The sequence below is a fragment of the Pseudophryne corroboree genome, chromosome 3 (assembly GCF_028390025.1).
Source record: "Pseudophryne corroboree isolate aPseCor3 chromosome 3, aPseCor3.hap2, whole genome shotgun sequence".
NCBI classification, from domain to species: domain Eukaryota; kingdom Metazoa; phylum Chordata; class Amphibia; order Anura; family Myobatrachidae; genus Pseudophryne; species Pseudophryne corroboree.
Genome location: NC_086446.1, coordinates 380,103,432 through 380,125,967, shown reverse-complemented (window position 1 = coordinate 380,125,967; position 22,536 = coordinate 380,103,432). Strand labels below are relative to the sequence as shown.

The following is a 22,536-nucleotide window of genomic DNA, read 5'->3' as shown; positions in this document are numbered from 1 at the left end:
ATAGAAACCCGTTCCTCTCCGAGAGGCGGGAACTGGAATAATGACCTCTGACCATAGCAACCTTTGAATTGCTGTTAGTAGTGCTTTTGCCTTCTGAGGGCACTGAGGCAATCCCGTCGTAAAAAAACTGACTGTGAGGCCTCTGTTGAAAATCCAGTTTGTACCCCTGGGAGATTAGGTTGTTTATCCAAAGTTCTGGTGAGGTTTTGGCCCAGATGTCCTGAAAACCTTCCAGACGTGCGCCCACCAAGGGGGACCCCAGGTGAGCCGGTAGGCCGTCATGCCACGGTTTTGTCAGCAGGTTTATCCTGCTTTCTGTTTGCTGCCTGTGAGCGGCCTCTACCTCTGCCTCCACGTACTTGTGTACCGAAACCCCTTCCTCGGGCTCGAAAGGACTGTGATCTAAATGAATGAAACGCTGGTCCCGAATAACCTCTCCTAACCTGTGGAGTGGATCTCGTATAAGTGGTAGGCAGACAGGTGGACTTCCCTGCTGTAGCCTGCGAAATCCACTTGTCCAACTCTGGACCGAAGAGCATCTCACCCCCAAAGGGGATGGATTCTACTGTCTTCTTGGTGTCAGAGTCTCTCCGTCTAGCTGATATGGCTGATGCAGAGATGCGCGATGCTATCCTGATAATATCCTTAGAGACTTGACACAAGTATGAAGCTGATTCTGGAATGTGTTCCGCCAGTTGGGTAATTTCTTCCAAGCTATTTTCCTCCTCAATAGCCTGTACAATACGTCCAGACCATGTTCCCATGGCTTTGTTAACCCAAGCACAGACGATCATGGGTCTCTGTGCTGCACCTGCTGCTACAAAAATCGACTTTAAAGCTGTGTCAACCTTACGACCTGAAGCATCCTTTAAAGTCGTTACATTAGGAATCGGTAAGATTGTCTTCTTTGACAACCTTCCTAGGGAATCATCCACTACTGGTGGAGTCTCCCACTTCTCCTTTACACCTTTAGGTAAGTGGTAAGGTACTTGAAAACGCTTTTGGAAATTAAAAGCATTTATCAGGGATCTTCCAAGCCTCCACCATTTGAGATTGGAGAGATTTAGGAATGGGAAACACTGCTGAAAGCGGTCTCTGGGATTTGAATAACTCAAAATCCTCTAGCTCCTTAACGTCTTCCACTTTAAAGTTGAGGATCTCATTTACTGCGTCAATTAAGGAATCCAAACCCGAGATTGCCGTGTCCTCTTCCTGAGAATCGGCGTCCTTGTTAGATTCAATCAACTCACCTTCCTCAGTATTATAAGACCCTCTCCCGCCTCTGAGTCAGGAACAATAGGAAGAGGTCTGCTCGTGCAGGCGGTGTTATCCGGATGAGAAATTCTTCCATCGTCTTTGAGAATCCCGCAGCCCATTCCGAATGCTGCTTGCGTGATTCTGCCATCTCCTTGGAGATTCTATCTGCAAGGTTTTCTTCCCATGACCTAGACAGAGCACTGCTCCCGGGTGGGGCGTCCTTGGCTAAGCAGGAGTCGCGCCCCCTGGAGCTGCCAACCCACGTGCTCTTCTTGTTACATTTCGTACAAACAGAACAGGTCTTGGATGTCTTGGTCGGTGCTTTAGACATGTTTAAGCGCTCTCACCCTTTAAACTAGGAACAGAAAGGCTGTAAAACATGACGGAAGCAAAAGGTATCGGATCTGGATGGCACTAGCTTTTACCTTCCTTATATTGCCAAAGGAAAAGGATAAAAATTATATAAAAAATACAAACTAAAATTTTAAAAAAAATTAAACACCAGCCGACTTGCAACCCTCACACCTCAACTGTAACTCAGCTACGATGGTAGAGTTGGTATCAGCTTGCTTCCTCGTATTTTCTTCAGGATCTTTGTAAAAGAAGTCCCTTGAAAATATAAATGGTAAAGTAGGATTATTTTGTTCAGGAGATCCTCATCAATATATATTTTTACCAGCAGAGGGAGCTGTTTGCCACATACAACATCCCTCCTGGTATCTATACGAGGGGGAGGGCTTATCCCTGCCCCTTAGAATGGCGCCCTCAGGGATATTAAAAAATGGCCACTGCAAAATTATGGGTACTTCAAAAACCCTTTACATACTGGCCCAGCAGCACCCCTCTAGCCAGCGCCATGGCAGATATGGATCCCTATGTACATATAGCTAGGAGATCTGTGTGTAAATAGGGGAGGCGCGCCCGCCGTCTCCACTGTGTGGGCACTGTATCCTCCCGCGGCCGGCTGATCTCCTCAGCCGCGCGGAATGCAGCATCTCTCCCCCCATCCGGCGCGCGCGCTCCGGGATCGCCCTGACCAAGTCCCGTAGCGGCGCTAGTATGAGCCACACCAGCTGAACGATCACCCTGTCTCCTGCACTCCAGGCCCGCGAGCGGCTGCATAGTGTGGGAGACCGACCTCTACCCCCCGGCACGTTCCTACAGCCCCGCGCTTCCTTGTGACCGCTGACCGTCGCGCTGCCTGTGGTGACATTCTGTTAAAGAAACCCTTAAGCTGGCAGGGGGGAAACAATAAAAATAAAACAAATACAAATCTAACAAGGGCCCTCTCTTTTAAAAACAGTACTCACTGTTATGCTGTACTAGGATCTCCTGGAAGAGAGATGCAGTTCCCTTCAATAGGGAACTTTGTCTCTCTGATGTGTAGCCTTGTCCCCCTTTTAGTTAGGTTGACGCAGCCACCCTACTTTCATAGATTTTAGTCAGGAGCTCAGAGCTCCAATGTGCTGTACCTCCAGCACAATTTTCAAAACTGAGGGAGGAGGGATGTGAAGGGGGAGGAGCCGGCTGTGCAGACAATGCTAATTTTAGATTGTGCCACACCTCCGGTTGCAAGCTTCACACCCCTAATGTCTAAAGTACTGCTCCAGTGTCCCCTAGTGGATGAGAGAGAAATAATGCATTCATGCTAAGCATGCATCAGGGTGATGTGGGGGTTAGACAGACCAGGGATTCTCTGTTAAAATATACTTACAGTACAAGTACAGTAACTTGAATAGTAAAATGAAATAATTTGCAGCATTTAAGGAGGACAGAGGTTTTTTTTTTTTTACCATTTACATTACAGTGCATCCAGAAAGTGTTCACAACGCTTCACTTTTTCCACATTTTGTTATGTTACAGCCTTATTCCAAAATGGAATAAGTTAATTTTTCCCCTCAAAATTCTACACAAAATACCCCATACTGGCAACATGAATTTTTTTTATTTTTGCAAATTTATTAAAAATAAAAGACTAAGAAATCACATGTACATACGTATTTACAGCCTTTGCTCAATACTTTGTTGATGCACTTTTGGCAGCAATTACAGCCTCAAGTATTTTTGAATATATGATGCCAGCAGCTTGGCACACCTATCTTTGGGCAGGTTTGCCCATTGCTCTTTGCAGCACCTCCATCAAGTTGGATGAGAAGCGTCGGTGGACAGCCATTTTCAGATCTCTCCAGAGATGTTCAATCGGATTCACGTCTGGGCTCTGGCTGGGCCACTCAAGGACATTCACAGAGTTGTCCTGAAGCCACTCCTTTGATATCTTGGCTGTGTGCTTAGGGTCGTTGGCCTGCTGAAAAATGAACTGTCGTCCCAGTCTGAGGTGAAGAGCGCTCTGGAGCAGGTTTTCATCCAGGATGAATCTGTACATTGCGGCATTCATCTTTCCCTCTATCCTGACTAGTCTCCCAGTTTCTGCCACTGAAAAACATCCCCACAGCATGATGCTGCCACCACCAGGCTTCACTGTAGGGATGGTATTGGCCTGATGATGAGCGGTGCCTGGTTTCCTCCAAACATGACGCCTAGCATTCACGCCAAAGAGGTAATTCTTTGTCTCATCAGACCATAGAATTTTGTTTCTCATGGTCTGAGAGTCCTTCAGGTGCATTCTGGAAAACTCCAGGCTGGCTGCCATGTGCTTTTTTTACTAAGGAGTGGCTTCCGTCTGGCCACTGTACCATACAGGCCTGATTGGTGGATTGCTGCAGAGATGGTTGTCCTTCTGGAAAGTTCTCCTCCCTCTACATTGGAATGCTGTAGCTCGGACAGAGTGACCATTGGGATCTTGGTCACCTCCCTGACTAGGTCCCTTCTCTCCTGATCGCTCATTTTAGACGGCCAGCCAGCTCTAGAAAAAGAGTCCTGGTGGTTCCGAACTTCTGCCATTTACGGATGATGGAGGCACTGAGCTCATTGGGACCTTCAAAGCAGCAGATATGTTTCTGTACCCTTCCCCAGATTTGTGCCTCGAGACAATCCTGTCTTGGAGGTCTACAGATAATTTGACTTCATGCTTGGTTTGTGCTCAGACATGCACTGTCAAGTGTGGGAACTTATATAGACAGGTGTGTGCCTTTCCAAATCATGTCCAATCAACTGAATTTACCACAGGTGGACTCCAATTAAGCTGTAAGAACATCTCAAGGATGATCAGTGGAAACAGGATGCACCTGAGCTTCATGGCAAAGGCTGTGAATACTTATGTACATGTAGTTTTTTTTTTTTTTAATAAATTTGCAAAAATCACAAAGAAACTTTTTTCACGTTGTCATTACGGGGTATAGTGTGTAGAATTGGGGGGGAAATTAATTTATTCCATTCTGGAATAAGGCTGTAACATAACAAAATGTGGAAAAAGTGAAGCGCTGTGAATACTTTCCGGATGCACTGTGTCAAACATAACTTGATGCTACAATAAATAAAAAAATAAGAATTTACTTACCGATAATTCTATTTCTCATAGTCCGTAGTGGATGCTGGGGACTCCGAAAGGACCATGGGGAATAGCGGCTCCGCAGGAGACTGGGCACAAAAGTAAAAGCTTTAAGACTACCTGGTGTGCACTGGCTCCTCCCCCCATGACCCTCCTCCAAGCCTCAGTTAGGATACTGTGCCCGGACTAGAGTACACAATAAAGGAAGGATTTTGAATCCTGGGTAAGACTCATACCAGCCACACCAATCACACCGTACAACTTGTGATCTGAACCCAGTTAACAGCATGATAACAGAGGAGCCTCTGAAAAGATGGCTCACAACAATAATAACCCGATTTTTTGTAACAATAACTATTTACAAGTATTGCAGACAATCCGCACTTGGGATGGGCGCCCAGCATCCACTACGGACTATGAGAAATAGAATTATCGGTAAGTAAATTCTTATTTTCTCTGACGTCCTAGTGGATGCTGGGGACTCCGAAAGGACCATGGGGATTATACCAAAGCTCCCAAACGGGCGGGAGAGTGCGGATGACTCTGCAGCACCGAATGAGAGAACTCAAGGTCCTCCTCAGCCAGGGTATCAAATTTGTAGAATTTAGCAAACGTGTTTGCCCCTGACCAAGTAGCTGCTCGGCAAAGTTGTAAAGCCGAGACCCAACGGGCAGCCGCCCAAGATGAGCCCACTTTCCGTGTGGAATGGGCTTTTACAGATTTTGGCTGTGGCAGGCCTGCCACAGAATGTGCAAGCTGAATTGTACTACAAATCCAACGAGCAATAGTCTGCTTAGAAGCAGGAGCACCCAGCTTGTTGGGTGCATACAGGATAAACAGCGAGTCAGATTTTCTGACTCCAGCCGTCCTGGAAACATATTTTCAGGGCCCTGACTACGTCCAGCAACTTGGAATCCTCCAAGTCCCTAGTAGCCGCAGGCACCACAATAGGCTGGTTTAAGTGAAATGCTGAAACCACCTTAGGGAGAAATTGAGGACGAGTCCTCAATTCTGCCCTGTCCGTATGAAAAATTAGGTAAGGGCTTTTATAGGATAAAGCCGCCAATTCTGAGACACGCCTGGCTGAGGCCAGGGCTAACAGCATTACCACTTTCCATGTGAGATATTTTAAGTCCACAGTGGTGAGTGGTTCAAACCAATGTGATTTTAGGAACCCCAAAACTACATTGAGATCCCAAGGTGCCACTGGAAGCACAAAAGGAGGCTGTATATGCAGTACCCCCTTGACAAACGTCTGGACTTCAGGAACTGAAGCTAGTTCTTTTTGGAAGAATATTGACAGGGCCGAAATTTGAACCTTGATGGACCCTAATTTTAGGCCCATAGACAGTCCTGTTTGCAGGAAATGCAGGAAACGACCCAGTTGAAATTCCTCTGTAGGGGCCTTCCTGGCCTCACACCACGCAACATATTTACGCCAAATACGGTGATAATGTTGCACAGTTACATCCTTCCTGGCTTTGATCAGGGTAGGGATGACTTCATCCGGAATGCCTTTTTCCTTCAGGATCCGGCGTTCGGGACGCCATCATGTCCACCTTTGGTTTTTCCCAACGGTTCACAATCATGTGGAAGACTTCTGGGTGAAGTCCCCACTCCCCCGGGTGGAGATCGTGTCTGCTGAGGAAGTCTGCTTCCCAGTTGTCCACTCCCGGAATGAACACTGCTGACAGTGCTATCACATGATTTTCCGCCCAGCGAAGAATCCTTGCAACTTCCGTCATTGCCCTCCTGCTTCTTGTGCCGCCCTGTCTGTTTACGTGGGCGACTGCCGTGATGTTGTCAGACTGGATCAGCACCGGCTGACCCTGAAGCAGAGGCCTTGCCTGACTTAGGGCATTGTAAATGGCCCTTAGTTCCAGGATATTTATGTGAAGTGACGTTTCCATGCTTGACCACAGCCCTGGAAATTTCTTCCCTGTGTGACTGCTCCCCAGCCTCTCAGGCTGGCATCTGTGGTCACCAGGACCCAGTCCTGAATGCCGAATCTGCGGCCCTCTAGAAGATGAGCACTCTGCAACCACCACAGGAGAGACACCCTTGTCCTTGGAGACAGGGTTATCCGCTGATGCATTTGAAGATGCGATCCGGACCATTTGTCCAGCAGATCCCACTGAAAAGTTCTTGCGTGGAATCTGCCGAATGGAATCGCTTCGTAAGAAGCCACCATTTTTCCCAGGACCCTTGTGCATTGATGCACTGACACTTGGCCTGGTTTTAGGAGGTTCCTGACTAGGTCGGATAACTCCCTGGCTTTCTCCTCCGGGAGAAACACCTTTTTCTGTACTGTGTCCAGAATCATCCCTAGGAACAGCAGACGTGTCGTCGGAATCAGCTGCGATTTTGGAATATTTAGAATCCATCCGTGCTGTCGTAGTACTACTTGAGATAGTGCTACTCCGACCTCTAACTGTTCTCTGGACCTTGCCCTTATCAGGAGATCGTCCAAGTAAGGGATAATTAAGACGCCTTTTCTTCGAAGAAGAATCATCATTTCGGCCATTACCTTGGTAAAGACCCGGGGTGCCGTGGACAATCCAAACGGCAGCGTCTGAAACGGATAGTGACAGTTCTGTACCACAAACCTGAGGTACCCTTGGTGAGAAGGGCAAATTGGGACATGGAGGTAAGCATCCTTGATGTCCAGAGACACCATATAGTCCCCTTCTTCCAGGTGCGCTATCACTGCTCTGAGTGATTCCATCTTGAATTTGAACCTTTGTATGTAAGTGTTCAAGGATTTCAGATTTAAAATAGGTCTCACCGAGCCGTCCGGCTTCGGTACCACAAACAGCGTGGAATAATACCCCTTTCCCTGTTGTAGGAGGGGTACCTTGATTATCACCTGCTGGGAATACAGCTTGTGAATGGCTTCCAATACCGCCTCCCTGTCGGGGGGAGACGTTGGTAAAGCAGACTTCAGGAACCGGCGAGGGGGAGACGTCTCGAATTCCAATTTGTACCCCTGAGATACTACCTGCAGGATCCAGGGGTCCACTTGCGAGTGAGCCCACTGCGCGCTGAAATTCTTGAGACGGGCCCCCACCGTGCCTGAGTCCGCTTGTAAGGCCCCAGCGTCATGCTGAGGACTTGGCAGAAGCGGGGAAGGGCTTCTGTTCCTGGGAAGAGGCTGTCTGCTGCAGTCTTTTTCCCCTTCCTCTGCCCCGGGGCAGATACGAGTGGCCTTTTGCCCGCTTGCCCTTATGGGGACGAAAGGACTGAGCCTGAAAAGACGGTGTCTTTTTCTGCTGAGAGGTGACCTGGGGTAAAAAGGTGGATTTCCCAGCCGTTGCCGTGGCCACCAGGTCCGATAGACCGACCCCAAATAACTCCTCCCCTTTATACGGCAATACTTCCATATGCCGTTTGGAATCCGCATCACCTGACCACTGTCGCGTCCATAACCCTCTTCTGGCAGAAATGGACAGCGCACTTACTCTTGATGCCAGAGTGCAAATATCCCTCTGTGCATCTCTCATATATAGAAATGCATCCTTTAAATGCTCTATAGTCAATAATATATTGTCCCTGTCCAGGGTATCAATATTTTCAGTCAGGGAATCCGACCAAGCCACCCCAGCACTGCACATCCAGGCTGAGGCGATTGCTGGTCGCAGTATAATACCAGTATGTGTGTATATACTTTTTAGGATATTTTCCAGCTTCCTATCAGCTGGTTCCTTGAGGGCGGCCGTATCAGGAGACGGTAACGCCACTTGTTTTGATAAGCGTATGAGCGCCTTATCCACCCTAGGGGGTGTTTCCCAACGCGCCCTAACCTCTGGCGGGAAAGGGTATAATGCCAATAATTTTTTAGAAATTAGCAGTTTTTTATCGGGGGAAACCCACGCTTCATCACACACCTCATTTAATTCATCTGATGCAGGAAAAACTACGGGTAGTTTTTTCACACCCCACATAATACCCTTTTTTGTGGTACTTGTAGTATCAGAAATGTTCAAAACCTCCTTCATTGCCGTGATCATGTAACGTGTGGCCCTACTGGAAAATACGTTTGTTTCCTCACCGTCGACACTGGAGTCAGTGTCTGGGTCGACCACCTGAGGTAACGGGCGCTTTAGAGCCCCTGACGGTGTTTGAGACGCCTGTACAGGTATTAACTGATTTGCCGGCTGTCTCATGTCATCAACAGTCTTTTGTAAAGTGCTGACACGATCACGTAATTCCTTCCATAAGACCATCCAGTCAGGTGTCGACTCCCTAGGGGGTGACATCACTAATACAGGCAATTGCTCCGCCTCCATACTATTTTCCTCCTCATACATGTCGACACACAGCACACACACAGGGAATGCTCTGATAGAGGACAGGACCCCACTAGCCCTTTGGGGAGACAGAGGGAGAGTTTGCCAGCACACACCAGAGCGCTATATATATATATATATATATATATATATATATATATATATATATATATATATATATATATATATATATATACACACACACACACAGGGATAACCTTATATAAGTGTTTTTCCCTTATATAGCTGCTGTATAGATTTATCTGCCAATTTAGTGCCCCCCCTCTCTTGTTTTACCCTGTTTCTGTAGTGCAGGACTGCAGGGGAGAGTCAGGGAGCTTCCCTCCAAGGGAGCTGTGAGGAAAAATGGCGCCAGTGTGCTGAGGAGATAGGCTCCGCCCCCTTCTCGGCGGCCGTTCTCCCGCTTTTTATGGAAAAACAGGCATGAGTTAAATGCATCCATATAGCCCAGGAGCTATATGTGATGCATTTTTTTGCCCCCTAAGGTGTTTATATTGCGTCTCAGGGCGCCCCCACCCAGCGCCCTGCACCCTCAGTGACCGGAGTGTGAAGTGTGCTGAGAGCAATGGCGCACAGCTGCGGTGCTGTGCGCTACCTTATTGAAGACAGGACGTCTTCTGCCGCCGATTTTTCCGGACCTCTTCTGCTCTTCTGGCTCTGTAAGGGGGACGGCGGCGCGGCTCTGGGACCCATCCATGGCTGGGCCTGTGATCGTCCCTCTGGAGCTAATGTCCAGTAGCCTAAGAAGCCCAATCCACTCTGCACGCAGGTGAGTTCGCTTCTTCTCCCCTTAGTCCCTCGATGCAGTGAGCCTGTTGCCAGCAGGTCTCACTGAAAATAAAAAACCTAAAACTAAACTTTTTTCTAAGCAGCTCAGGAGAGCCACCTAGACTGCACCCTTCTCGTTCGGGCACAAAAATCTAACTGAGGCTTGGAGGAGGGTCATGGGGGGAGGAGCCAGTGCACACCAGGTAGTCTTAAAGCTTTTACTTTTGTGCCCAGTCTCCTGCGGAGCCGCTATTCCCCATGGTCCTTTCGGAGTCCCCAGCATCCACTAGGACGTCAGAGAAATAAATAAATAGTACCCAGTCTACAAATTAAATTGCAGCCCCCCTCTCCATATGTATGAAACATACTCGCTCCTAGTGCCTAATCAGCATTCTCCTGGCAAAGATAACATATGTACAGTATTCGCAAATACTCGCTATAGCGTGTATTTTACACGCTATAAGCAGTTAGGGACCCGGTTTTCAAAAATCAGCGGGTCCCACAGGACGTACTGTGATGACCGCTGCACACCGTCCCCTTCCAATTAGTGCTGCGCTGCCGTGAGCTCCCCCACCAGTCACTGAGACAGGGAGGGTGCAGCATGGTTTGTGCCGCCTCCCCTCACTCACAGCCGGCCCGACACGGCAGAGAGAGCAGCGGCCATAACAGATCAGCGATTACCTGGCGGCGGGGGGAGGACAGCATGTCAGGCACAGTGTCTATGGAACTCGGGCCTGGGGGTGGGCAGCAGGAGACGTGGAGTGGAGAGAGCTCTGTTCCCGGCTAATTCCTTGATCCGCAGATACTCCCAAGGTTGTGACCTTATCGTCATGGATCTCTTGCCATTCTTAGCACTCACCAACCCGGTAACAGGGATGGGCAGCTTGTGTATTGTGTTTGGGTTATATATATATATATATATATATATATATATATATATATATATATATATATATATATATATATATATATATATATATATAGAGTCTCGATATTTGTGTACTTATAACAAGTATGTGTGTCTCTGTATGCATGTGTACATGTGTCTGAAAATAGGAGCTTGTATGTGTCTATATGTATACGAGTATATATGTGGCTGTATTCATGTGTAAGTGTGTGTGTGTGTGTGTGTGTGTGTGTGTGTGTGTGTGTGTGTGTGTGTGTGTGTGTGTGTGTGTGTTTTTTTACACTAAAGCCAGAGGTATCTCACTTAAAATCTGGTTGCCGAGAAGTGGGTTCCCATCAGCTATATTTGGCAATTCAGGTATGCAGTACCCTTTATTTGGACTGCCTTGGCATATCTGCACAATGGCATAATGCCACTTGGGATAGCAGAGTTGTACCACACTCATGCTCTGCCTGGTGCAATGTGTATAGGCGGTTCTACCTTGCGCAATTTGTATAAGCGGCATTACTGTGTGGTGCAATGTGAATTGGCACTATTATATGGTCACACCCCTTCCCCAAGAAGCCACGCCCCTCATTTTTTGCGGTGCGCCTTAGGCGTGCACTGTCCATACTTCCATGCTTTGGAATATGGGAGGGGGGAGCACCTATTCACTTTCTGCCGGAGGGCGCCAAAATGTCTAGTTACAGCTCTGGTGCAGAGTGTCCTGTACGCTACACAGCCCAGTAGCATTGTCACCCCACTCCTCCCCTTTGCAACACTTTTGTAGTGTCCAAATCAAGTCTGTGTGTTTTTATATTTGAATCATTAATAAGATTAGTAAGAACCTTCATTCCGTTGGGACCCAGAAAAGGACAGGTAAAACCTCAATTTTTAAATGAGGGGTGCCTAGGACCCACTTTTTTTTCCGGCTCAGCGCGATCACTGATGTATCTTCAATTTCAAGTGCTCTCACTAACTCAGCCATTTCTCCTGTCAAAAGCACATCCAATCAAACACCTCATCACCTGAGGTGTCACCATGGAAAATGGACATTCCCCTGCGTCCTCCACATAGATAACCAATGGCTGCACAGGTGAAAAGCAAGTATCTTTGAACTATGGATATTTCATACACCAGAAGGAGGGTTATAGCAGTATAATTATTTTATATTCTTCTTTATCTCCCATTATAGTATACTATTTACATTATAAAATAACCCTGTTTCCCCAGCACTATAAATGCAATTGGTCTCAGACCCCCAATGTTCTGCTAGATGGGGATGAGGTTGAAATACTGTAATTTATATAGATACATATGTTATACCGTATGAATCATTGCGAAGAGAGCAGTTAATTGTCCCCTTTAAAATTACTCACAGATCATAGATTTTCATAGTAGCTGGGATGGCGCTGATAAATCCCACTAATTTCTTGCTGGAGATAACTCGCACCCCACAGTGCCACTGTGGCAGCCATCCAGGAGGTCTCAGCGCCCTGCAAGGGAGAACACACAAATTGCTTCAATGTAAGGACATAGGACTGTATAGGACAAGGGATTATGGGAAAGCAAAAAAAATGCCACCCCTTTTTCTCTCCATCTTTTTGAATGCCCCAGAACTAAACTTACCACAATAAGAACTCCGGTGAGTAGTCAAAACGGAACATGTTATCATCATCTTCTACATAATTTTCATTGAGCAAAGTGTACAGCTCTTTTAACTGTGGTTAAAGAAAAAAAAAAAAAAAGTACCATTTAGAATAAATACACCAGGTAGTGGCTTAGGTAAAAGTACCTGTCAATGTATAAGTGACCAGAACAGACAGACTGGAAATGAGCAAATGGAAAATTATGTATAAGTACCAGTAAAATGACAGTTCTACTACTTACCACTGCCCTGTCGCCCAAATCTAAAGCATCCCATGTAAAACCCTGTGGCAAGGTGTATGGCTCCTGTCTGATGATATCCTTGTCCGGCTCAATGGGGCCATGCGAGTTAACCACTTCTCCTGTAGAAAGCATATTATGATTATTATTATTGTTTTAGGACTGAGGGACAAGAGACCATGCTTCTTAGGTGTAAAAGGACCCAAGCATTCCTCGGACCACTCATAGCTAGTACACCTGAAGAAGGAGGGACAAAGCTCACTCTATAGAACTTAGACCTGAGCAACAATTTACTTTTCAGTTTTTAAAAATAAATAAAAATGGAATCAAACCACCACCAGGGCATTAATATAAATAATATTGTTGTACATGCTTTAATAAGAAAAATTAGCTAGCAATGTTTTTTTACATTAGGCTCAAGTTCTAGGTTTGAACATGTTTTTATGGTCACTTAAGTCATACTAAATTTACACCACAATTGGGTGTGGCCCTAATAGTGCCTTACTTAAGAAGTGAAGGGTGTGGATTAAAACATGCTATGTGCCTCGTAAATTAAGCATGTCTGTATCTGAAACTGCTGCTGCTGGCTGGAGGTCTTAGGGGTCTATTTATTAAAATTATTTTTACTAAAATAATGTGAAAAGGGTGTGAAAACACCCTTTTTCATGAAAACTGCTCCAAATTTCCTTTCCTGTCGACAGGGCGGTCGCGGCGCATGCGCAGCAGGTCAGCGGGGTATTTTTCCGAAAAATACCCCGATGATGCTGCGGAGTATCATCGCAGGGACAGAGCTTGACCGCATCCCTGCGATGTAGTCAATTATCGCAGTGCGAGTTGGGGCGATTTTATCACCCATCATCCGCATCCTGGATGTCCAAAAGCCTTCCCCCCCATCAAGCAATACAAAGGCTGTGTCAGTAACGGCTCACTATGGGCCACAGGAGTTCATCAACCCATCTGCTTTCCTTCTCCACCCCATTTATGTAATGTTTATGGAGAGTGTTCATTTCAATTACAGAATGTTAATAAATGTTGGCCTTTTTCACCTCTTCTGCCTATTCACATTGACAGAATGAAGTGTCATGGATTTTATAGTTCTGAACACTGACAATACTAGAATCGGGCAACAATACAAGATAAAGAAGAGGAAGTTGTAGAATCTATAAGGCACGGGGGAGAGAATGTGGCAGGAGAATGAATGACAGTTGAGTGCATGGAAGAGTGCAGGAAGCTGGACTATGTATTGTGGAATATAGGAGCAAAATGGATGGAGAAAAAGGTTTATACATAATGTAGTTATCTATGTACATAAAATGTTGTGCATATGCCTATTTAAGTGTATAAAAAGCAGTTCTAGTACAAGTGAACCTTAGGTTACTTTAAAGCCTGTTTATGTGGTGCCACAGTAGGATAAAATAAGAATTTACTTACCGATAATTCTATTTCTCGTAGTCCGTAGTGGATGCTGGGAACTCCGTAAGGACCATGGGGAATAGCGGCTCCGCAGGAGACTGGGCACAAAAGTAAAAGCTTTAGGACTACCTGGTGTGCACTGGCTCCTCCCCCTATGACCCTCCTCCAAGCCTCAGTTAGGATACTGTGCCCGGACGAGCGTACACAATAAGGAAGGATTTTGAATCCCGGGTAAGACTCATACCAGCCACACCAATCACACTGTACAACCTGTGATCTGAACCCAGTTAACAGCATGATAACAGAGGAGCCTCTGAAAAGATGGCTCCCAACAATAATAACCCGATTTTTGTAACAATAACTATGTACAAGTATTGCAGACAATCCGCACTTGGGATGGGCGCCCAGCATCCACTACGGACTACGAGAAATAGAATTATCGGTAAGTAAATTCTTATTTTCTCTGACGTCCTAGTGGATGCTGGGAACTCCGTAAGGACCATGGGGATTATACCAAAGCTCCCAAACGGGCGGGAGAGTGCGGATGACTCTGCAGCACCGAATGAGAGAACTCCAGGTCCTCCTCAGCCAGGGTATCAAATTTGTAGAATTTAGCAAACGTGTTTGCCCCTGACCAAGTAGCTGCTCGGCAAAGTTGTAAAGCCGAGACCCCTCGGGCAGCCGCCCAAGATGAGCCCACCTTCCTTGTGGAATGGGCTTTTACAGATTTTGGCTGTGGCAGGCCTGCCACAGAATGTGCAAGCTGAATTGTACTACAAATCCAACGAGCAACAGTCTGCTTAGAAGCAGGAGCACCCAGCTTGTTGGGTGCATACAGGATAAACAGCGAGTCAGTCTTCCTGACTCCAGCCGTCCTGGAAACATTTTCAGGGCCCTGACTACGTCCAGCAACTTGGAGTCCTCCAAGTCCCTAGTAGCCGCAGGCACCACAATAGGCTGGTTCAAGTGAAACGCTGAAACCACCTTAGGGAGAAATTGAGGACGAGTCCTCAATTCTGCCCTGTCCGTATGAAAAATTAGGTAAGGGCTTTTATAGGATAAAGCCGCCAATTCTGAGACACGCCTGGCTGAAGCCAGGGCTAACAGCATAACCACTTTCCATGTGAGATATTTTAAGTCCACAGTGGTGAGTGGTTCAAACCAATGTGATTTTAGGAACCCCAAAACTACATTGAGATCCCAAGGTGCCACTGGAGGCACAAAAGGAGGCTATATATGCAGTACCCCCTTGACAAACGTCTGGACTTCAGGAACTGAAGCCAGTTCTTTCTGGAAGAAAATCGACAGGGCCAAAATTTGAACCTTAATGGACCCTAATTTTAGACCCATAGACAGTCCTGTTTGCAGGAAATGCAGGAAACGACCCAGTTGAAATTCCTCTGTAGGGGCCTTCCGGGCCTCGCACCACGCAACATATTTTCGCCAAATACGGTGATAATGCTGTATGGTTACATCCTTCCTGGCTTTGATCAGGGTAGGGATGACTTCATCCGGAATGCCTTTTTCCTTCAGGATCCGGCGTTCAACCGCCATGCCGTCAAACGCAGCCGCGGTAAGTCTTGGAACAGACAGTGTCCCTGCTGGAGCAGGTCCTTTCTTAGAGGTAGAGGCCACGGGTCCTCTGTGAGCATCTCTTGAAGTTCCGGGTACCAAGTCCTTCTTGGCCAATCCGGAGCCACGAGTATAGTCCTTACTCCTCTCCTTCTTATGATTCTCAATACCTTGGGTATGAGAGGCAGAGGAGGGAACACATACACTGACTGGTACACCCACGGTGTTACCAGAGCGTCCACAGCTATTGCCTGAGGGTCCCTTGACCTGGCGCAATACCCGTCTAGTTTTTTGTTGAGGCGGGACGCCATCATGTCCACCTTTGGTTTTTCCCAACGGTTCACAATCATGTGGAAGACTTCTGGGTGAAGTCCCCACTCTCCCGGGTGGAGGCCGTGTCTGCTGAGGAAGTCTGCTTCCCAGTTGTCCACTCCCGGAATGAACACTGCTGACAGTGCTATCACATGATTTTCCGCCCAGCGAAGAATCCTTGCAACTTCTGTCACTGCCCTCCTGCTTCTTGTGCCGCCCTGCCTGTTTACGTGGGCGACTGCCGTGATGTTGTCTGACTGGATTAGCACCGGCTGACCTTGAAGCAGAGGTCTTGCTAGGCTTAGAGCATTGTAGATGGCCCTTAGCTCCAGGATATTTATGTGAAGTGATGTCTCCAGGCTTGACCACAAGCCCTGGAAATTTCTTCCCTGTGTGACTGCTCCCCAGCCTCTCAGGCTGGCATCCGTGGTCATCAGGACCCAGTCCTGAATGCCGAATCTGCGGCCCTCTAAAAGATGAGCACTCTGCAACCACCACAGGAGAGACACCCTCGTCCTTGGTGACAAGATTATCCGCTGATGCATCTGAAGATGCGACCCGGACCATTTGTCTAGCAGATCCCACTGGAAGGTTCTTGCGTGGAATCTGCCGAATGGGATTGCTTCGTAAGAAGCCACCATCTTTCCCAGGACCCTTGTGCATTGATGCACTGAGACTTGGCCTGGTTTTAGGAGATTTCTGACTAGTTCGGATAACTCCCTGGCTTTCTCCTCCGGGAGAAACACCTTTTTCTGGACTGTGTCCAGGATCATCCCTAGGAATAGAAGTCGTGTCGTCGGGATCAGCTGCGATTTTGGAATATTGAGAATCCAACCGTGCTGGCGCAGCACTATCTGAGATAGTGCTACTCCGACTTCCAACTGTTCCCTGGATCTTGCCCTTATCAGGAGATCGTCCAAGTAAGGGATAACTAAAACTCCCTTCCTTCGAAGGAGTATCATCATTTCGGCCATTACCTTGGTAAAGACCCGGGGTGCCGTGGACAATCCAAACGGCAGCGTCTGAAACGGATAGTGACAGTTCTGTACCACAAACCTGAGGTACCCTTGGTGAGAAGGGTAAATTGGGACATGTAGGTAAGCATCTTTGATGTCCAGAGACACCATATAGTCCCCTTCTTCAAGGTTTGCAATCACTGCTCTGAGTGACTCCATCTTGAATTTGAACCTTTGTATGTAAGTGTTCAAGGATTTTAGGTTTAAAATCGGTCTCACCGAGCCGTCCGGCTTCGGTACCACAAATAGTGTGGAATAGTACCCCTTTCCCTGTTGCAGGAGGGGTACCTTGATTATCACCTGCTGGGAATACAGCTTGTGTATGGCTTCCAATACTGCCTCCCTGTCTGAGGGAGACGTCTGTAAGGCAGACTTTAGGAAACGGCGAGGGGGAGACGTCTCGAATTCCAATTTGTACCCCTGAGATACCACCTGAAGGATCCAGGGGTCCACTTGCGAGTGGGCCCACTGCGCACTGAACTTCTTGAGACGGGCCCCCACCGTGCCTGAGTCCGCTTGTAAATCCCCAGCGTCATGCTGAGGACTTTGCGGAGGCGGGAGAGGGCTTTTGTTCCTGGGAACTGGCTGTTTGCTGCAGCCTTTTTCCTCTCCCTCTGCCACGGGGCATAAATGAGGCGCCTTTTGCCCGCTTGCCCTTATGGGGCCGAAAGGACTGCGCCTGATAATACAGCGTCTTCTTAGGTTGAGAAGCTACCTGGGGTAAAAATGTGGATTTTCCAGCAGTTGCCGTGGCTACCAGGTCTGATAGACCTACCCCAAATAACTCCTCCCCCTTATAAGGCAATACTTCCATGTGCCTTTTAGAATCCGCATCACCTGACCACTGCCGCGTCCATAAACCTCTTCTTGCAGAAATGGACAGCGCGCTAACTCTAGATGCCAGACGGCAAATATCCCTCTGTGCATCACGCATATATAGAAATGCATCCTTCAAATGCTCTATAGTCAGTAATATACTGTCCCTATCTAGGGTATCAATATTTTCAGTCAGGGAATCCGACCACGCCAGGCCCGCACTGCACATCCAGGCTGAGGCGATTGCTGGTCGCAGTATAACACCCGTGTGAGAGTATATACATTTTAGGATATTCTCCAGCTTTCTATCGGCAGGTTCCTTTAGGGCGGCCGTATCAGGAGAGGGTAGTGCTACCTGTTTAGACAAGCGTGTGAGCGCTTTATCCACCCTAGGGGTGTTTCCCCAACGTGCCCTATCCTCTGGCGGGAAAGGGTACGATGCCAATAACCTTTTAGGAATTATCAGTTTTTTATCGGGGGAAACCCACGCCTCATCACACACTTCATTTAATTCCTCGGATACAGGAAAAACTACAGGCAGTTTTTTCTCACCAAACATAATACCCTTTTTAGTGGTACTTGTATTATCAGAGATATGCAATACATTTTTCATTGCTTCAATCATGTAACGTGTGGCCCTAGTGGAAGTCACGTTTGTCTCCTCATCATCGACACTGGAGTCAGTATCCGTGTCTGTGTCTGCCATTTGAGGTAACGGCCGTTTTAAGGCCCCTGATGGCGTTTGAGACCCCTGGACAGGCACAAGCTGATTAGCCGGCTGTCTCATGTCGTCAACTGTCTGTCGTAAAGAGCTGACACTGTCACGCAATTCCTTCCATAAGCTCATCCATTCAGGTGTCGACTCCCCAGGGGGTGACAACTGTATAATAGGCAATTGCTCCGCCTCCATCTCATTTTCCTCCTCAAACATGTCGACACAATCGTACCGACACACCGCACACACACAGGGAATGCTCTGATAGAGGACAGGACCCCACTAGCCCTTTGGGGAGACAGAGGGAGAGTATGCCAGCACACACCAGAGCGCTATATATATATATATATACATACATACATACATACATACATACATACATACATACATACATATACAGGAATGCCACTATAAAAATGTGCTTTTCCCTTATAGCTGCTGTTTATATTAAACTTGCGCCAAATTAGTGCCCCCCCTCTCTTTTTTACCCTTTTCTGTAGTGCAGGACTGCAGGGGAGAGTCAGGGAGACGTCCTTCCAGCGGAGCTGTGATGGAAAATGGCGCCCGTGTGCTGAGGAGATAGGCTCCGCCCCCTTCTCGGCAGACTTTTCTCCCGCTTTTTTGGTGAGTTCTGGCAGGGGTTAAAATACATCCATATAGCCCTGGGGGTTATATGTGATGTATTTATGCCAGCCAAGGTGTTTTACATTGCTGCTCAGGGCGCCCCCCCCTAGCGCCCTGCACCCTCAGTGACCGGAGTGTGAAGTGTGCCTGAGTAACAATGGCGCACAGCTGCAGTGCTGTGCGCTACCTTGTTGAAGACTGATGTCTTCTGCCGCCGATTTTTCCGGACCTCTTCTTGCTTCTGGCTCTGTAAGGGGGCCGGCGGCGCGGCTCTGGGACCGAGCTCCGAGGCTGGGCCTGTGTTCGGTCCCTCTGGAGCCAATGGTGTCCAGTAGCCTAAGAAGCCCAATCCACTCTGCACTCAGGTGAGTTCGCTTCTTCTCCCATTAGTCCCTCGATGCAGTGAGCCTGTTGCCAGCAGGTCTCACTGAAAATAAAAACCTAAAACTTTCACTAAGAAGCTCAGGAGAGCCCCTAGTGTGCACCCTTCTCGGCCGGGCACAAAAATCTAACTAAGGCTTGGAGGAGGGTCATAGGGGGAGGAGCCAGTGCACACCAGGTAGTCCTAGAGCTTTTACTTTTGTGCCCAGTCTCCTGCGGAGCCGCTATTCCCCATGGTCCTTACGGAGTTCCCAGCATCCACTAGGACGTCAGAGAAATATGTAGAAACTCTGCCATAAAGAATAAATATAGCGATATAATCAGACACCAAATAAACCTACCTGTACTTTGCTAAATGGGGTAGAGTATTACAGCATCCGGTGTCTACGTACATGCGTAACTAGGACTAAGGTAATTACATTTGTATTTATTTATGGATCCTACCTAACTTTGGGACAGGCTGCGTGTCCCAAAACTGGTAGCTTCTCTTGCTGGCTTCTTCCATGGTCTTAGCTGGCCCTTGTCCCACAGAAAACAGCTCAATGGCCTTCTGGATCTCCTGGATCTTCTCAGCTGGTAGCGTATTTACCTTAATGTGAAGTCAGGATTATACACAAGCATACTTTCCCTGTCACCAATCCAGCAGATTAAACTGGGCCACACATTAATGAGTGCCAGGATCAATGTTACATTTAGCGAAACATGTGAGGGGACAAGTTGGATAACCTCTTCTAGTTGGATCACATCAGACCTCAATGGGTCTGTTTACGTGGTAAGAAATAGGACTGCTCACAAGTCATCTCCTGCTAGCATCTACCAAGATGAACGATAAGTCAGAATATTATCAGGCAGCATGGTCTTTAATACTGGGACAATGGCATGACAAAGGCTGAAAATATCACAGAGCCTGGCCAGAATAATTTACAGGCTACAATGCTTGCTATTATATTTATACATACTTATATCGCTCTATATGGTTACATAAAGACTATTGGTAGTTACCATTACACAAACATGGCAGCTCCCATGTGACTTTGGCAGGAAATTAATTCCACAGGTCATAAAAATAGAAAAAAAAAATAATAATATATATATATATATATATTATATTATATTATATTATATATATATATATATATATATAAATTAACAAAACAGATACTCTCCCTTTTGCGCTATTAAACAGAAAGTGAGAAAGGATTGGGTTAAGGCTGCCAAATTCCACTAAGTCCCTTGTTAGGAGGGACTAAAAAGATACAAATATGTGCCAGTAGAGGAATGGGCGCACTTGGGTTGTTTTTCCACCCAATATTCAATGGGGAAAAACAGCAGTCTCCCTAATATATTTACTCCTAATTCGTGAGCATAAAACCACATTTAACATGTTCCATGTAAAATTTATTACAACATAAAAGCAATGATACAAAACGGTATAGTATCTCTTCTTGCAGATAACACCATATAGTACAGAGGACCAGTTGAAATAACTTTGATAGATTCCTCCTTCTCCTTTGACAATTCGGAGATTTGATGTTTATGAACAAATAACCCGACGCGTTTCGTCTTACTCTAAGACTTCATCAGGGGTATGTCTAAAAATATTTATATCAGAATCTTATCCTGATTAAAACAATAATATGAAGGAACATGTCAATAAACGAGGAAAAATGCAAGACAGAACTTAAAACATGGGCAAAATATACAAATATATATATATATATATATATATATATATATATATATGTGAGGAAAAAATATACATACACATATGGTATAACATACAAGGAGGATGATCTTAACATATCCATGGAAAACAATTATGTGATACAATCTCAGAACAAAGAATTCACAATTATACCAAAGAGAAAGAAATAGACACATAAAGAGGAGTTCATCATCACAAGAACATAATAATTACATATGGCATACCTCTAGTGCTTGATAAATACTGTTAGTGCATCAATGAAATGGCAATTACGTATTCTGGATACTTGAAAAAACCACGCACCGGTGGGGTACACAGGTGAAAGTTAGATTAAGCCTAATTGGGGAAATATACGTTTTTAGTACTAACAACAATTAATAACATATTCTGCATAATACTGGGCTCAATAATAACCAATAAATGAATATTTCTGTACATTGAACACATACCTTATGGTTAAGTGCTTGAATAACAAGTTCAAACGCATAGGCCTGAACGCAAGTTCAAATAGGTATGTGACCTAACAAAAATTATTAATATTCACTAATTAGAGATATATAACGTAACAGCCTTTATATAAATTGGTTAATGTGCTAGTAGATTGAAACACATACCTTATGATTCAGGGATTTGGATAACAAGTTCAAATACACAGGTCTACCACAATTTCATATGCGTGTGTCACCTGGTAAATTAGAGGAATATGATTCTTGAGACAAAGAACTTGCTCATACCAGGTGTGAGAAGTTTTAATTTAATAAACTCCCTTTAGAAAGGGGGGGAGAAGGATACACTAGTTTCGAAAATTCATTAATTCGATTAAATCTTACGTGAAATTGGTTCCCCAAGGGGGTATAAAACGTATTAAAAATATCGATAACCATATGTTATCCTTGAAATTCAGAATGTTGAGTTAATTCTCATCATCTCATAAGATTCACTATGTCCTGCTTATTTTGTAAATAGGGGGCGTTATTATGACTATTAGTAACAATATGAAAGTTTATTATTATCTTATGAGATGATGAGAATTAACTCAACATTCTGAATTTCAAGGATAACATATGGTTATCAATATTTTTTATACGTTTTATACCCCCTTGGGGAACCAATTTCACGTAAGATTTAATCGAATTAATGAATTTTCGAAACTAGTGTATCCTTCTCCCCCCCTTTCTAAAGGGAGTTTATTAAATTAAAACTTCTCACACCTGGTATGAGCAAGTTCTTTGTCTCAAGAATCATATTCCTCTAATTTACCAGGTGACACACGCATATGAAATTGTGGTAGACCTGTGTATTTGAACTTGTTATCCAAATCCCTGAATCATAAGGTATGTGTTTCAATCTACTAGCACATTAACCAATTTATATAAAGGCTGTTACGTTATATATCTCTAATTAGTGAATATTAATAATTTTTGTTAGG

General features: G+C 45.9%; 1 protein-coding gene across 1 annotated transcript in view; it reads right to left on the bottom strand.

Moving 5' to 3' along the window:
- The window catches only part of NMT1 (N-myristoyltransferase 1), a 59,524-nt gene that overhangs the window by 20,628 nt on the left and 16,360 nt on the right, over positions 1-22,536 (bottom strand). The window contains exons 3-6 of the mRNA XM_063959983.1: positions 19,847-19,991; positions 12,557-12,675; positions 12,296-12,387; positions 12,046-12,162 (exon numbers count right to left, since the gene is read on the bottom strand). Coding sequence (XP_063816053.1) covers positions 12,046-12,162; positions 12,296-12,387; positions 12,557-12,675; positions 19,847-19,991 — 473 coding nt within the window. The remainder of the gene's footprint in view (positions 1-12,045; positions 12,163-12,295; positions 12,388-12,556; positions 12,676-19,846; positions 19,992-22,536) is intronic.